Below are 16,309 nucleotides of genomic sequence, written 5' to 3'. Positions count from 1 at the left end.
AGCAAAGGGAAAAAAAAGAGACAAACAAACTCTTAACTCCAGAGCACACACACTGATGGTTACCAGGGGGGAGTGGGTGGGGGATGAGGGAAACAGGTGATGGGGATGAAGGAGTAAGTACACCTGCTGTGATGAGCACACCGGCTGATGGACGAAGTGCTGAGTCACTACGGCGCACAGCTGAAAGTCATAGAAAACACTGCATTTTTAACTCTACTGGAATTAAAATTAAAAACAATAAATACATAGATGGTCTCATTTAATCCTCGTACAACCACCCTCTGACGTGGGTACTACTATTATCCTCATTTTAAGTTTTTTTTTTTTATTTGAGAGAGAGACACAGCATGAGAGGGGGGAGGGTCAGAGGGAGAGGCAGACTCCCCGCTGAGGAGGGAGCCCGTTGCGGGACCCCCAGGATCATGACCTGAGCCGAAGGCAATCGCTTAACTAACTGAGCCACTCAGGTGCCCTATTATCCTCATTTTAAAAATGGGGAAACTGGGCACCTTGGGTGGCTCAGTTGGTTAAGCGACTGCCTTCGGCTCAGGTCATGATCCCAGAGTCCTGGGATTGAGTCCCACATCAGGCTCCCAGCTCAGCGGGGAGCCTGCTTCTCCCTCTGACCCTCTCCTCTCTCAGGCTGTTTCTCTCTCTCTCTAATAAATAAATAAAATAAAATCTTTTTAAAAAATGGGGAAACTGAGGTTTGGACAGGTTGCATGTTTGCCAAGTCACACAGCTAGCAAGTGGTATAGAGTCAAATTCAAATCCAAGTACATTTGTCTCCAGAATCTGTCCTGAGTCGCCATGCTCTCATGCAAGTTAGATGGACCAACAAGGAAACTAGCCTACATACACACATCCTTTTTAACTAAATGAAGTAATATAAAGTTTAACTTCATTCTTTATGCCCTTTTCAACTATCACTAATAAATTAGAAAGTAAAAGGACACCACTCTGGCCATGAGCTTCTGCAAGGAGGCTTTCCGAGCCAGCAACTCAGGACACAGGTGAGGAGATGCAGTCAAGGTGTTTATGTTGCCCTCCGCTTTCCCTTACTGCCCTGGCCGCTGCAGCCACCTCCGGGCCGCGTTGACATTGGCGTCTACCACTGCACGGTGAGGACAGGCAGCCGGCGTGCCCGGTCCCTGCCCTCCTGCTCACAGCTCCCACACACCCAGCGCAGCAACCCCTTGACGCTGGACACAGCAGACACGAGAAGGATGCCCTTCGATGAGCCAAGCTCACAATGCTGTTGTAGCTCAAAAAAGTATTTTTCACTGATAAAACAATGTACCATAATAGATGCATTTAAGGAGTTGCTTTGTGTTTTTTTTTTAAGGTTTTTTTTTGGGGGGGAGCAGTAATCTCTACACCCAATGTGGGGCTCAAACTCATGACCCTGAGATAAGAGTCGCATGCTCTTCTGACTGAGCCCGCCGGATGCCCCAGCAGCTTTACTTTTAAACAACTGGCAAAATGAGGAAAGGGGAAAAAGGCATTAATGTATTAAAACTGAGTGATGGTAAAATAATTTAAACACAAAATGAGAAAAAAGGAAATGATCTCAATGATAAACATAACTTGATTTACAAAAATTTTGCAGCAAAAAAATCTACTTAAATCAATTATCGGTTATTCCCCGAAATTTTTTGTAATAAAATAGGACTTGATAAATAAAACATGGCCAATTTTGAAATCAAAGAGGCAAACAAAAAAATCCTAAAATGTTACCATGTAAAATTTAAATATGATTTGGCTACTAAATTAAACACAAAACATAACCTGGATTGGCAGTTACTACATCAGTGAAAAAGTCAGTTAAAGGAGGAAATCATTAAAAATGATACATATACACTCGAAACATTTTATTTTAATTTAAAACAAATAAATATATTAATTCACTAATTTCCGATGCAGGACCATGCTTTGTTTTTTTTGGTAGGAGTTAGCTGATTGCCGTTCTTAAGCAAATCACAACCAAATGCATCTACTACTTAGAGTTTCCATTTCTTTGAAGAAGAGCAAAACTTGTAGAACAACATCAGTACAGAATCCTGGATTATGACCCCTGGGTATTTTATAGTTGCTAGTTCTACCCTAGTTTAGACAGAAAAAATATAAAGCAATTTGTTTTTCCAGAATCTTCCCAAAACATTTACCTCAGGTCATAGAAAAACAACTCTCTTCCTTCCCTCATTCATATTTCATGGGTGTATGTAATATTTTAATTGATGTGCACAATTATAATAACAAGGCCACTGGCCTAAACAGGTCTGAGAACAAACACAGTGCCTCCTGGTAAGCATCCTGTTCCAGTGGGAGAAGTAGACAAGCCTCAGCAAAGCGCCTCCTGCTCGCCACAGGTGGGCGGCACCTGTTGGGCCTCAGGGTTGAGATGGCGGTGAATCTCTGAGGTCTGAAGTTTCATGTAGCTATACACACCTTAACTTGCTCTCCTGATTATTTTTACAAATGTAACGTATACATGGCTGAGAGGGCATCTTAGTCAGTGTTTCTGACTAGAACCGGGATGGAACTATAATTATGAAGAATGGGTCTGTTTTACAGAATAATGATTGCTTTTATTCACAGATGAATGTCAATGACTTCTTACTATGTTATAAAGAGATATTTATGGAATTCATTCCGTTTTCAGTATGTTGTATAAAACACACACAAGGGAATATTACTTTGTCCCATAATTAAACATCACAGTCTGTAAGCTTCCAGAAGACACTTGTTATGCTGTTTAATATTTAGCTCAACTTTGTGCTAAGTCTGTTAACATATGCTTTCTACTGACAAAATAATCTTCTCTGGCCTTCAGATATCCTTCCAACACCTTGGCCTCTCAGTTCTTTGAACTTCTCGCCTTGACCACTCACTGAGACCAGGTCTGGTCTCGGTCACTACCAACGACCAGCAACCAGCCCTAATCTCGACCTTGCACACCCCACTCCTGGACTGTTCCTCCTCTCCTTCCGGCTTGCTGTCTCTCATACCACCACTCTTGGAACCTTCGGTCCCCCAGGATCTCCCCATCGCTGATCCCACCTCCTTTTGTCTCTGTCCTTCATCCTCAGGTCGTTGCCTGCCTTGCTCAAGTGAAACTCTGCAGTCAGTCATTAACCACTTCCTTGCATCCACCCTCCTCTGTCCCACTATGGCTTCTTCACACTCACTCGGCCAGACTGCAGCTCTGGGTAAATCTAGTTCTCCACCTGGTCTGCGTCTGTACCGCCCATGCGACTGAACACAGCCAGGAGAAACGCTCAACAGTGCTGCTCAGATTCACCCCGATTCATGCTCCTCAGCAACCCCTTTCTTCCCCCAGTCCCTTCACTTTCCCTCTCTCCTAGACGCCATTCCATCCATTTCCCTTTTTCTTCAAATGCTCCATGTATCCCTTATCTTCACTCTCAGTAGATGGATGATCTTGTTTCCTGTGACACTGAAAAATGTGAAACAGAAGCAAATTCGTGTAAATTCCCACTAGTCACATCCACCTCTCTAGCAGCACATGTACCTGTATGCTCGGCCTCCACTCCTGCAGCACAGACAGACTCAATGCAGCAGCAATAAGTAAGTCTACGGGTACTGGCCCCAGAAAAACCAGAGCACCACCCAGCACGTTACCACTCATGACCTGCATGATCTCGGATAGGCTATGTAATCTCACTCAGCTTTAGTTTCCTCACCTGTAAAATAGACCTAATGATGTCTATTTTGTAAAGCTATATGAGGACAAAATAACTGGCAATTAATATAAGAGCCTCATTAAACATTAATTCCCTTACCTTGTCTTATTTTAAAAATAGCTTGTGGGAATGTAAATTGGTACAGATACTATGTTAAGCAGTATGGAGGTTCCTCAAAATATCAGAAATGAAACTACCCTATGATCCAACAAGTCCACTTCTGAGTATATATCTGCAGGAAATGAAAACACTTAACTTGAAGAGATATATGCACCCCCATGTTCACTGCAGCATTATTTATAGTAGTCAAGATATGGAAGCAACCTAAGTGGCTCATCGACTGATGAACGGATAAAGATGTGGTGTATGTACACAAGGCAGTGTCAGCCATAAAAAAAGAATGAGATCTTACCATCTGCGACAACATGGATGAACCCTGAGGACATTATGCCAAGTGAAATAAGTCAGAGAAAGACAAATACTATATGATATCACATGTGGAATCTAAAGGAATCTAATCTACTCACAGATACAGAGAACATATGGGGGGGATGGGTGAAGGTGGTCAGAAGGGACAAACTTCCAGTAATAAAATAAATCACCACAGCGTAGTGGCTGTAGTTCATAATTCTGTGTTGTATATTTGAAAGTTGCTAAGAGTTCTCACCACAAGAAAAAAAATTGTAACTATGTGTGGTGACAGAAGTTAACTAGACTTATTGTGATCATTTGGTAATATATACAAATATCAAATCATCATTTCATCACTTGAAACTTTATGTCAATTATATCTCATTAAAAATAGCTTATATATCATACAGTATATGAATTATGTCTCAAAAAGCTGCCCCCCCCCCAAACAAGTCATGTACATTTTTCACTAATTCAAACTGTCTTCTCATTAGCCTTAAGTAGGGCACTCACACTGAATATAGCAGGCTGGGTATAAAAAGGGTTCATCTGCAAAGTAGAAGAGACTGCCCATTAAGAATTTAAAAAATGGAATCTGGCTTCAATATACAATTAAGAAAACTTTCAAAAATGACATTTTCTAGTAAAAAAACAAATATTTATTTTATTACTTTATTATTACTTATGATTTCCATTCACAATTCTTTCCCTTTAAAAGTTTCTCTCTCCTAAACCGTGAAATGAACTTTGCCCTGTAGTTGGACTAATTTCTAATATGGGTTCTATAATCTGTGGAGCAGTATATGGGACACAGATTGATATACAGCCTTCATAAAACTGCTCTATTTGATCAAGTTTCCCATGTTCAGCTAGACTGAGGAAAGCGATCACATTACATCACCACAGACATCACAATTCTAGATAATGGATTTGTAATTTTTCTTTCTGAAGTCAATTCAATAATGATTTTGCATCTGCCACTCCTTTTGCCTTCAAAACTGACCGTAAGTCCTACTTCGTCCGTCCAGCCTTCCTCGACCGACCATACCCACTGTATCCAGCACTCACCCTAGCAGCTTGTACGCTGGCCTCTTGCTGACAGTAACCAGGGTCCCTACAGACCAGGAACTGTCCTTGGTGCTTGGCACACGTCACTTCATTTGAACCTCACATGAACACTAGAAGGCAGGAATCATTACGGTTTGTAGGTGAAGAAGCCCAGATTCGGCCACTTGGCTAACGTGATGCGGCTGGTCAGGCGGAGCCCTGGGACACAAGACTGCCCAGCTCCGAGGCCGGCTCTCCACTGAGAGCCACGCTGCCTTGCCAGAGGGAGTTCTACTGTCAGTCAGCCTGTTTTGCACATCACTGTGGAATGAACAGGCCTTGTCTAACCAACTTGCATACTGTGGGGTGTATTTTTACTGATAACTTGGATCTTTTGTCTTCCTGGACCATATGGAAACCCAGTATTGTGTGTCTAGGCGACTCCGGCAAGAAAACCAGAGAGACGGCAGCTGTCCCAGGGCAGGTGGACTGACCAGGGAGCACAAGAAAACCTTGTGCCTGTTAAAAGAGCGAATGAGCAACAGCGTGCTCGCCCACAGTACACTGTTTACACAGGGAGGGAGGGGCGGCCGGAGCGCCTCAGGGAAGCAGCAGCCCTCACTGCAGACCCGGCTCCGGCTTAGGAACTACTGGCAACAGGTAGTTCCATCATCTGCTTCATGTCTTTCAGTGTGAAACAAAAGTCTCTATTGGAAATGTTAAGTGATAAGGCAGAAAAACAATCAAGAACTTTGGTCTTTCACATAGTAATCAGAGATTCTTGCTCAAATCCTGCTCCGTTCAGATGCGAACTGGGCATCAGCAAACTATTTTTAGTACAATGAGCCATTCCTGTTCCAGCCCTCGTACCAAGACTAGAAAATAAAAGAACAGACTGTGAGAAACAAAAGTATAGCGTGAAGGAAAAAGAAACTGGGAGTATCCTTTTTGCTATCCTTTTACAGAAAAGCCATGCCTTTGAAACTGGAATAAAATGAATACATGTTTAAAGCATTAACCTACACTGTCCACTATGGTAGCCAGAAGCCACAGGAGGCTATTGAACACCTGAAATGTGCAGTGACTATAATATACATCGGATTTTAAAGACTTAGTACAAAAAAATACAGCAGTTTTTCCACACTGATTGCACACTGAAATGCTAGATATACTGTGATAAATAAAATGTTATCAAAATTAATTTCATCAGGGTGCCCGGGTGGCACAGTCAGTTCAGCATCCACTCTTGGTTTCAGCTCAGGTTGTGATCTCACGGTGGTGAGATCGAGCCCCACATTGGGCCCCTGCGCTCAGTGTGGAGTCTGCTTGAGTTTCTCTGCCCCTCCCCTCCATTCTCCTGTGCTCTCTCTCTCAAATAAATAAATCTTTAAAAAAAAAATTTCACCTGTTCCATTTTACTTTTTTAATAAGACTACTGGAACATTTTAAATTAAGTATGTGGCTTATATTACATTTCTAGTGGGCAGTGCTGGTATAGAGTATGCTGTAGGAAAACCAGGGAAAGAAAATCTCAGCAGTGATTTGTCAGTCCTTCATAACAGCCTGTTACAGAGAGTTCTATCTTCCAGAAGATGGGTATTTCCGGTCTTACATAAACATAGGACTTAAAACCAGAATAGCAGCTTGAGTTTGAGGATGATTTCTGCCACTGAGCACATGACTTCCCAGTCACAAAATCTTGGGTAAGTGACAACGACTCAGGGTCAACCTACCTCCTAATATGAGGGTTAAATGCAATAATATAAAGAGCCTCGCATTTTAAACGGTAAATAGTATGATCCTCCTAAGAAAACTTCTGTGACATGCTTTCAAAATATTTTGGTGGCACTTTAGTAAAAAAAAAAAAAAAAAAAAAGTGATAAAATTAGTGGTCTTATAGTTGCTATTTTTAAAAACTTCAGCTTCTAAATTCTAATTTTAAAAAAATGTACTATTAGGAAAGATTATAAGGGGCAGCCACCCAGGAGACTGCCTTCGGCTCCAGTCATGATCCTGGAGTCCCGGGATCAAGTCCCACATCAGGCTCCCTGCTCAGTGGGGAGTCTGCTTCTCCCTCTGAATGCCCCCCATGCTCTTTAGCTCTCTCTTTCTCTCTCAAATAAATAAAATCTTCTAAAAAAAAAAAGGAAAAATTATAAAATCTTCATCTTTGGAGATTTTCAGGAAGAGAAGAAGCATATTACTTCTCCTGTAAAGTTTAAATCAGAGAGCTGAGCCAAAAGATCAGTTCAAGCTATCCTGAAATAGAGGCAGATCGGGTCCCAAAATTCATCTGCTGGGTGATGTTGTGGAATTCATCTAATATTTCTGGAACAGTGGGCCTCCTCATTTATCAAAGAAAGAAGACTGACTATATGATCACAAAAATCCCATTCAGCGCTTCAACTCTTCTCAACAATGAATCCAGAGGTCAATATGAGTTTCTACTCATCGCTTTCAAAGCATGCTGACTTCTCACCATTCTCTAATCCATACATCTGTCTCAAAGAAGTTTCCTGACAATCTTCCATAGAAACTCCTTGCCCAAGTTGTTTTCCCCATGAACTTCCATAAATCCACTCCTCCCCCTACACCCACCTCCTCCCAATGCATCTGTGGGCGTATCCTGTGCAGTATACACTGAGAAGCCAATTAAAGGAGGAAAAAAAACCACCCTTTTCCCCAACCTCAACTCCACGGTCCAGTTTAACTGCTCTCACCTTGTAGGCACTCACAGAGTTATTAACTGACACAGTTGTTAAACCTGCAAACAGTACATAGCAAAAATATGCCACTTAATGTAATGTCAAAAGCAACAAAAATGATCTATAATGCAATTATTTGTAAAATCACCTGCTGACTGGTTAGTTTTTTTGTTTTTTTAACTGGGGTGTAATTCTGAACAGGATTCTTAACTAGAAATTTTATTGCATTTTCTGATTGAGTTTTAACTAAAGCATCTTCAGCTTTGCCCCAGGGATGCATGTGACTCTAGGAAATTAATTTTGCTTTCTGTGACATAGTCTGCTTATCTTTAAAAGAGAATAATAATCACATGTTCAAAAGAACTGGGACCCCATCAGAAAAGGCTCAATACAAGTATAAACTATCAATTTTCAAATATTTCACTGTAAAAGCAGACATATTAATAACAGTGTTGAGGCAAAATTTTAGAGAGGCAGAAGTTTTTAAAACAAAAAAGAGAGGGCGCCTGGGTGGCTCAGTCGTTAAGTGGCTGCCTTCGGCTCAGGTCATGATCCCAGGGTCCTGGGATCCAGTCCCACATCGGGCTCCCTGCTCAGTGGGAAGCCTGCTTCTCCCTCTCCCACTCCCCCTGCTTGTGTTCCTGCTCTCGCTGTCTCTGTCAAATAAATAAATAAAATCTTTAAAAATAAATAAATAAATAAATAAATAAAACAAAAAAGAGAAATGAAAGAATGCCTCATCGCTGCCCAGTGGTAGGGTATTTTTGCTTTTCACATGCTAACGCAAGCCAACGTGGAAGCTAGTTTTATGGTCAGCCCAATTCTTTTGGTTACCCAAGAAGAAAATGTTAACGTATCGCCCCTCCTAACAGGAAAGTGGCACCTGTAAATCACCAACAGGTGAATTAACATCTTTGATTGCTTTTTCAATTACAGGTGGTGTAAAAAAGATTTTTAGAGGAAAAACCACTTTTCTGGGCAGTGAGAAGCCTGGTTCCCACCACTACTGGTTAAGGGCATATGAGCTGTGGAGGCAGACAGAGCTCAGTTCTACTGTTACCGCTCGTACCCTCAGATACTCAATGGTTCCAATGTGGGTTCCTGTGGTAGGCACACCCTGTTCAGTATGGCCCACATCCTTTGCAGCGAGAATCCATGCTCTTCCCTCTTCTCAATGAAACTGCTCCAGCGAGCCTCCGACAGGGGAGCCTGAAATGCATGCCCTTAGCCCTGGCCTCACCATCTTAATTCCCACCCCCATCCCTCCGGCCAGAGGTCCTTCCTCAATCCAAGCCAAACTCGAGTCCCTTTCTAGTGTGCCTCAGTAAATACATTTCTACATGTGAAATAATCTAGGAAGTCTTAGGCTTCCTGAGTGTGCCCAATTACTACAATAGAACAATTAATACCCTAAGAAAATAAGGCTAAACTTCTGAAAAATCCTGTCCTATCCCAGGTCTCCTGGACCGTCGAGGAACAAGCCAATATGGCGACAGATTAGGTTTCTCGTGGCAATCGATGACATCAAACAAAATAGCCCTCCAGAAGATAACCCAACCAACTGCTTGCAGGGAGTCACACTGAGCATGGTGTATTTCCTTTCTGGAAGCAGCATGTGTTTAAAATGACAGTGAACAGGCAATCACAGTTTCTCCAGCTACTAACAAGAAACCCTGCAGTGGAGGATGTTTTCAAAGCACCCACCTTGTTAAGGACATCTCGCTGGCAGCCAAGATAAAGATTGGGGAGAATTCGGGTTGGCCCGATGTTGGCAACAGGTAGGCAAGGCTGAGAGATGCAGGTAGGGACTAGAGCAGATTTTCCTTCACAGAGGCCAGGGAAACAACGGGAGAACTCTGCAAACCCACCTAAGAATAAACATCATAAAATTAAGCCATATACAAAGATAAAAATCAGCCCTCCATGAACTGCTCAAATAAAACAGTTTAAAAAGCAAAATCAGGGGCGCCTGGGTGGCTCAGATGTTAAGTGTCTGCCTTCCGCTCAGGTTGTGATCTCTGGGTCCTGGGATCAAGCTCCACATTGTCATGCTCCCTGCTCAGTGGGGAGCCTGCTTCTCCCGCTGCCCCTCCCCCTACTCGTGCTCTCTCTCCCAAATGAATAAAATCTTAAAAAAAAAAAAAAGCAAAAGCAAATCCCACAGATGTAGGTGAGCACCCCTGCACACGTACTCCTGTCCGCAGTCGCCAACCGCTAAGTATGGCACACAGCCCAGCACCGAGCCTTAGCTTATGGGGCCACGAGAGGGGGATGTGGCCCTGAGGACACTTAGAAGGACTCCTCTCTTTCTCGCTCTCCAACGTCACATATCCTATATTTCGTCCTGGCTCCCCACCCCCCAAGGAATGCTTTTCTGTGGAACTTAAAGAGAATTTAAAATAAGTAGCAAATAACCAAGCCAAGACAAATACTCACAGGAGCAAAATGAGGATATTAAAAAAAAAACCCATGACCTGAGGCCAGATGTTGTTTCTTCAAAATAAAATTGATCAAGTTAAAAATTCTTTCTAGAATTAACTTTAAATCTTCCTACTATATAGGTTTTTTAAAAATTTCATAGGTATCACAAACATATGCACCCCTACTCTTGCAAATAGCCTCCACATCAAGCCCTTGAAATTCCTGGACCATTAATCAAGGTTCCCATAATTACCACGGATTCCTGGGCTCTGCAGTTCATTTTGCTGAGCACTATGAATAAGTGGTGACAGACCCTAACTGCTCAGGGGACATGAAAGCCTCGTGACAAGATTCCTAGACCCAGAAAAATCCCGTTTTTCCTAGTCTAGTCCTTACAGTGATCTGCTCTATGACCTTCATTAAGTCACAATCTTGCCATTCCGTAATGAAGAAAAATCTGTCCAGCCACAGGAGGCACACTCACCTCCTCTGGAAAAGAAAAAATGAGTAAGGTCTTCCCTGGGTTTTCCAATCTAAACACTCCTTGCTATCCAAACCCAAACCCCAGAACCTAAAGATTCTGATAAATTTTCAGGTAAATCCCCTGCTAGCCAAACCCTTACTACTTGTCAGGAAGCAAAGAGATTTGGATCACAGGAAATACTTGCATATTTTTAGTACTATTTAATTAAAAAACAATTAACATGTTATTAGGATACAGGGCAGCCCCTACTTTTACCTCTTTAATCAAGCCTTAAACAAGATACTAAAATCTCTTTTAATATTTATCTTCGGATCCTTGAGTTACATTCTATTAGTCTTCAGTCCACTTCCAGAAGCATACAAAACATGCCCTCAAAAACTGCAGATGCGCAAGGAGCTGGGAGGGGAGAGTGTCATCCCTTTTGTCCCTGGCAGTAATCTGGACTCCTGTGTCTACTGTCTAGGCTCAGTATAGGTCCCACAATGCAGCAAGCTAGGGTGGCAGGAAGTGGGTGATAACTATGCCACCTGCAAAATGCTCAAGTGTGCATTCCTAGCCTCCTACCTAAGTGCACGGTTTTGACACATCAGCAGTGTGCTTACTAAAGTTGTTAAGATAACCTGATGGAAAGACTAGGTGGTTCCATTACAGAACTCCCCAACTCCTTCCTGTGATAGATGCGGCCCTCAGGACGTGTCCCTGTACAGGTTCGTGGCTTCACTGCCTACCATTTCCCAAGCATGACCTCCAGCCACACAGAAGCCACTGTTATTTCACACTTCGGTGCTATTCTCTCATCCAGGAATACCACCACACTGCCATGCCCTGTGAAAGCACACACAGCCAGCCAACCACAGACAAGTCCCATGATCGACTATGTGGCAGAGCGTGCCCAGGCTGAGTTCAAATGCATTAGGACCCAGCCTCACCCGTGAGGCCTTCCTCCACCCTCGATCTGCAGCTAATTGTTCAGCTACATCTTGTTAAGATTCACCAGAGACACAAAGGGAAAAAAGCAATGCTTCTCAGGTTACATTTTCTAAAGTGTGCACCAAAGCACTGGGGTCTTGCAGGAAGCTAACAGATGAGATACTGGTCCAAAAAGTAAGGGAAGTACTGCATATCCTACCTCCCTGGGACAATCACAGCACACATTAGCATTTTAAAGGCTCCAAAAAATATCTCCAAAAAAACAAGCTTAATTTAACTCAAATAAGTTTGGGAAACTTATTTGACCATGGCCTGCCCCCTGCCATTTCCCCCACTAAAATCTTTTAATAGCTAGGGCAACTCATACTTAAGGAAATGCTACACTAGGGCCACCACTCCAAGTACTGAGACGGAGTCAGTCAGAATCCTATACCCATGAGCATGACTGACGGGCAATCTCAAGAAAGGGGTCAGCCTATATTGGCCTATGTATATGAGGGTCATCGATTAGGATTTATAATTTTGTTCCTATTAGTGTTCTGTTCTTTTTCAGCCTAATTGCATAATACAGTTACATTTAAGTGAGGTGTGTGGTTTTTTTTCCCCAAAGTATTTTTTATAACAATAAGTGTTAAAGGGAGGGTCTCACCATTCTTTGCCTATCTCACACCTACCCACCATAATAACCGACAGGCACTATTTTGATTACAATTTAATTGTATGAGCTTAAATGTTAGCTTCTACTAACTTCTGTGGTTCTGGTGTTTCTACAAAGAACTGTCCTCACATTTTTTTTTCTATCCTGGCTCCAAAACAGTTCATGTACTAGTCTCTCATTTAAATCCAACAGAACAATATTCCAGTAAACATTCTCAGAGAAAAGAGAGACAACCCAAGGAAACTCCACTTGAATTCCATTTTAAATTTATAAGTAATCAGATGTACAAATAATATAAGTAATCAAAGAATTACCTAACATTTACTAAGTGACACACATTGCTCTAAGCACTTTACAAGTATTTATTCAATCTTTATAACTAGGAGGTGGGTGCTATTATTATTCCCATTTTATAGATAGGAAAACAGAGGTTCAAAAAGACACGGGGTAACAACTGGCAGAACTAGAATATGAGCCCCAGCAGTCTGGCCCTAGATACCATACTGTCAATCGCTGTGCTATGCATCTTCTCCAAATACTACAGGATTAACTGTAAGGATGTAGGGATAGCCTTGCTGATTTCTATGGGGTCCTGCCCCCACTAGCCATGACCTGCTAGGTCTCAATACCAGGCTAAAAATGGCCATGGGCCTCTCCCAAACTGATGGCAGAGCCTCACTTCCCTGGAGCCATATATGGTTCAAAAGCTTCAATGAGGGAGAAAAAAGGGAAAGCGGTCTGACATGAGCAGAGACACAAGAGACTCTAAATGCACTCATTTCACATGAAACCAAGAACAGAGCTGACAGATGAACTAGTTTAGAAATACAGTCACTGGTTTGTTCATGATCACAGTGTGCAAGATGGTGGTGAAGCTGTCCTAAGGACTTCCAGGCCATCCTCCACAAGGCAACTCTCAGAGAGGGTACAATTTGGCAACCATCATCGACAGCGTCAGCCGGCCTGGACTGTTTGAGGTCGGCTTTAACACTAATTACCTCCGTGATCCCAAATCGCTTTAACTTCGGGGGGATCTCAAAAGTGAGGGCAGTTCTAGAAAATTCTAAGAGACTAGAAATAATTGAGAGCAAGAAACCAGTTTTTAACCTCAAAACAAAACCAAAAAGCCAAACAAAACAGCAATAACACACTGTAGAACACATTATAAAACAAAAAGAAACTTCTTTTTTACATATCTTTTCAACTAATCTCTGGCACAAACCTGAATAGCCTTAAAATATTTAACAGATTTCGTTGAAATCAGAGCATTCATTTAGTGCTCAGTCTGGACTGAAATGTCCCGAACTATGGCTCCTAGTCACTTCCAGAAAACACTAACTCAGCCAAAGAGTACATTTTCCCTGATCTTTATCTAGGACAATGTTCCACTCTGCTAACACCCTCCTTCATTGACAGTTTTTTCCATTCACTGACCTTTCATTCATTGTTGTACTCTAGTGACCCTAGTTTCATTTCATTAATTAACAACAGATGAGACACTGCCTGATTTCCCCGAACTCTTGAAAAACTATCTGTGGCCTCATCAGCCACTCAGTTCTGAAATATGTCTAAAATGTCCTTCTTCCTCTTACAAACCAGAACTCACAAGAAGAAAAGTATAATTCATCCATGCAAAGTCTTTGTTACAAATGGCTGACAGACACAGAACAGTCATCTTCTCTGCCCTGTCATAACCCTCCGCTGTCCCCCAGACTCCGTGTTAGATTGCATGACAAGAACACACAACATCATTTCATTATCCTCTTGTGTTGAAAAGCTTTTAAAATACTTTTAAAGTTGGTCAAGGATTGAACTCACCATCCAATCTCACGTTTCTCCTCTCCCTAGATTTTATGCTGCTTATCATCTGGGAATGGAGAAAACGCAAAGTCATGCAACCCAGGCAAGCTTCCCAAAGATAGACCTGAATCTAGAAACGGTGGTATCCACTCTTCCCCTTATGCTGAAGTGTTTGTTTTCGAGAAGAAGGAAGACGTGTGTGCAGACACGCCTGGCCCGCAGAGAAATACGGACGAGGGGACGGGCAGGTAGACATGCAGACATCTTTGGCTGCCTCCACAGATTTGGACAGGCAGACAAACTACAATTTCTGTTAGTCTTTCACAAATCCAACCAGTAGAATGCACGTTTTTAAATAAAAACATATATGTTACTCTGAACAGAGAAAACGTTTGGTATAAAGGCATTCATAACTTATATACCATTTTATTCTCATGCAGCCAAGAAAAACTTCTTCCTTCAGAGCACCACCTTCACAATTCTAATCACAAACACCATTTTCTGTAAAAGCCAATGTGAACCACCATTTAATTTTGGGGGAAAAAAATCTGCTAAGTAAAATACATATAACAACTCTACTAAACAATTCCAATTAGTCACTCTTTTCTCTTCTCTCTGACCCTTGCAACTAGTTATAAATCAGTGATTTTTCTTAAAAAGGAGTATTTGTAATAAACAAAAGTAGCACTTTACCAAAGCTTAGTGATGTGAAATAAATGTTGAAGTCTCAAATTCTAAAAACGGATTCCCTAGTCTTTTAGTCAAACTAGAGATAAACATCAATTCCATCCCTTTAGAGATAGCTCCCTGCGGGGAGAAACACAGGACTTCGCTTATGCTTCAGTGCCAACAGGTGGCCAGTCCCTCAGAGCTCTCGCAGCCCCACAGGGCCGTGCAGAGTGGGAAGAAGAGCTAAAGGCTACTCCCTTCCACACTGTGAAGGGATTCCACAGCTCTATACGGAAATAGTATCTATACCAAGCTCGATTTTATGAAAGACATGCTTCTAAAAAGCCAATGCAAATTAATTTTTCATACTAAATCATTTTCATGGTTTATATGGTTTCATACTTTTTAAACATAGTTCTCATGTAGTTTAACCTTTGTAAAACCAAAGACTCCCTTTTTGTGACATAATACAACCCATTTACTTACTTCTTCTGGAGTGCATGTGAAGGATTTAAGTACACCCCACCTGTAAAGAAGAGTTTTCTCCAACCTGAAAATAAAATCTGCTACTTTGCTATTAGGAGACAATCCTAATATTAAAAACTAAATTGCTGACATGTATATTTTGATTGTTGAAATGTTATTTCACAAGAGATGTACATTTCACTTCACAATGAAGTGAGTGATTCCAGCAGCTTTGTTCTCTGTTCTCTAGCCACTCACAAAAAGACTCAAGTGTGGTTACAATTCTTCCAGGGTCCGCAGACTGTATACATGGAGAGTTGAAACTAGTTAAAAAAATGAAACAAAAACGAAGTCACCATAATTTCCCCTGGAGAAAGCGAACATACAGAAGTAGCTGTACTGTAGGCTGGTCTGGGTAAGCCAAGCCACACATGTCTGATAAATCATTTCTGGGAGGGTAGAGAGCATGGCAGATTTTTCTCAACAACTTTAGTAGTGTTCCATCTGTGTCTTTTTTAGCCAATCTCCACTGAACAGCGCTGACGAGAATAATCCCTAACGTAAGGCATTGACTTTAAGCTCCTATTCCAACTGCTCCGTATCTACCAGAGCACAGACCAAGAGGAAAGTGGACAGATAGGCACTTCTGTGGAGACCATCCAGGAAACTGGACAAGTAGCTTCGGTCTCACAAAACTTGTCCCATAAATGACATCTCCAAAAAAGTTCACTCTGTATTAAACAACTTCTCAGGGAATGAGAAATTCTATCTAATCTAATTTTTGGATTAATACAGTTATCACCTAGACAACAAAACAGACTTTAAAGTTTCAAAGTACTAGCATTAAAAACCACCATATACTATAATAATGCAATTTCTTGTGATTCAGAAGATCTAGATCTTATTATTTCTCAAGATAACATTATCAGAATCAATTAGCAAAATCCAGAAGTGTTGTTTAGTAAAAAATTCTCAGAAGATATGGAATGATAGCTATTTTACTGATATTTCCAAC

General features: G+C 41.6%; 1 protein-coding gene across 9 annotated transcripts in view; it reads right to left on the bottom strand.

Annotated features, from left to right (window-relative positions):
• DUSP16 (dual specificity phosphatase 16) overlaps positions 1–16,309 on the bottom strand; it is a 77,446-nt gene that overhangs the window by 12,591 nt on the left and 48,546 nt on the right. For all 9 annotated transcript variants that reach the window (XM_025879838.2, XM_025879840.2, XM_025879833.2 and 6 more), the window contains one exon: positions 9,572–9,735. In XM_025879838.2, the coding sequence (XP_025735623.1) occupies positions 9,572–9,735 (164 nt within the window). The remainder of the gene's footprint in view (positions 1–9,571; positions 9,736–16,309) is intronic.

This window comes from Callorhinus ursinus, unplaced genomic scaffold (assembly GCF_003265705.2).
Source record: "Callorhinus ursinus isolate GAN/ISIS: 27379988/994484 unplaced genomic scaffold, GSC_fseal_2.0 scaffold27, whole genome shotgun sequence".
Lineage (NCBI taxonomy): Eukaryota > Metazoa > Chordata > Mammalia > Carnivora > Otariidae > Callorhinus > Callorhinus ursinus.
Note: the sequence above shows the minus strand (reverse complement) of the source record. Positions and strands in the feature narration are given on the sequence as shown.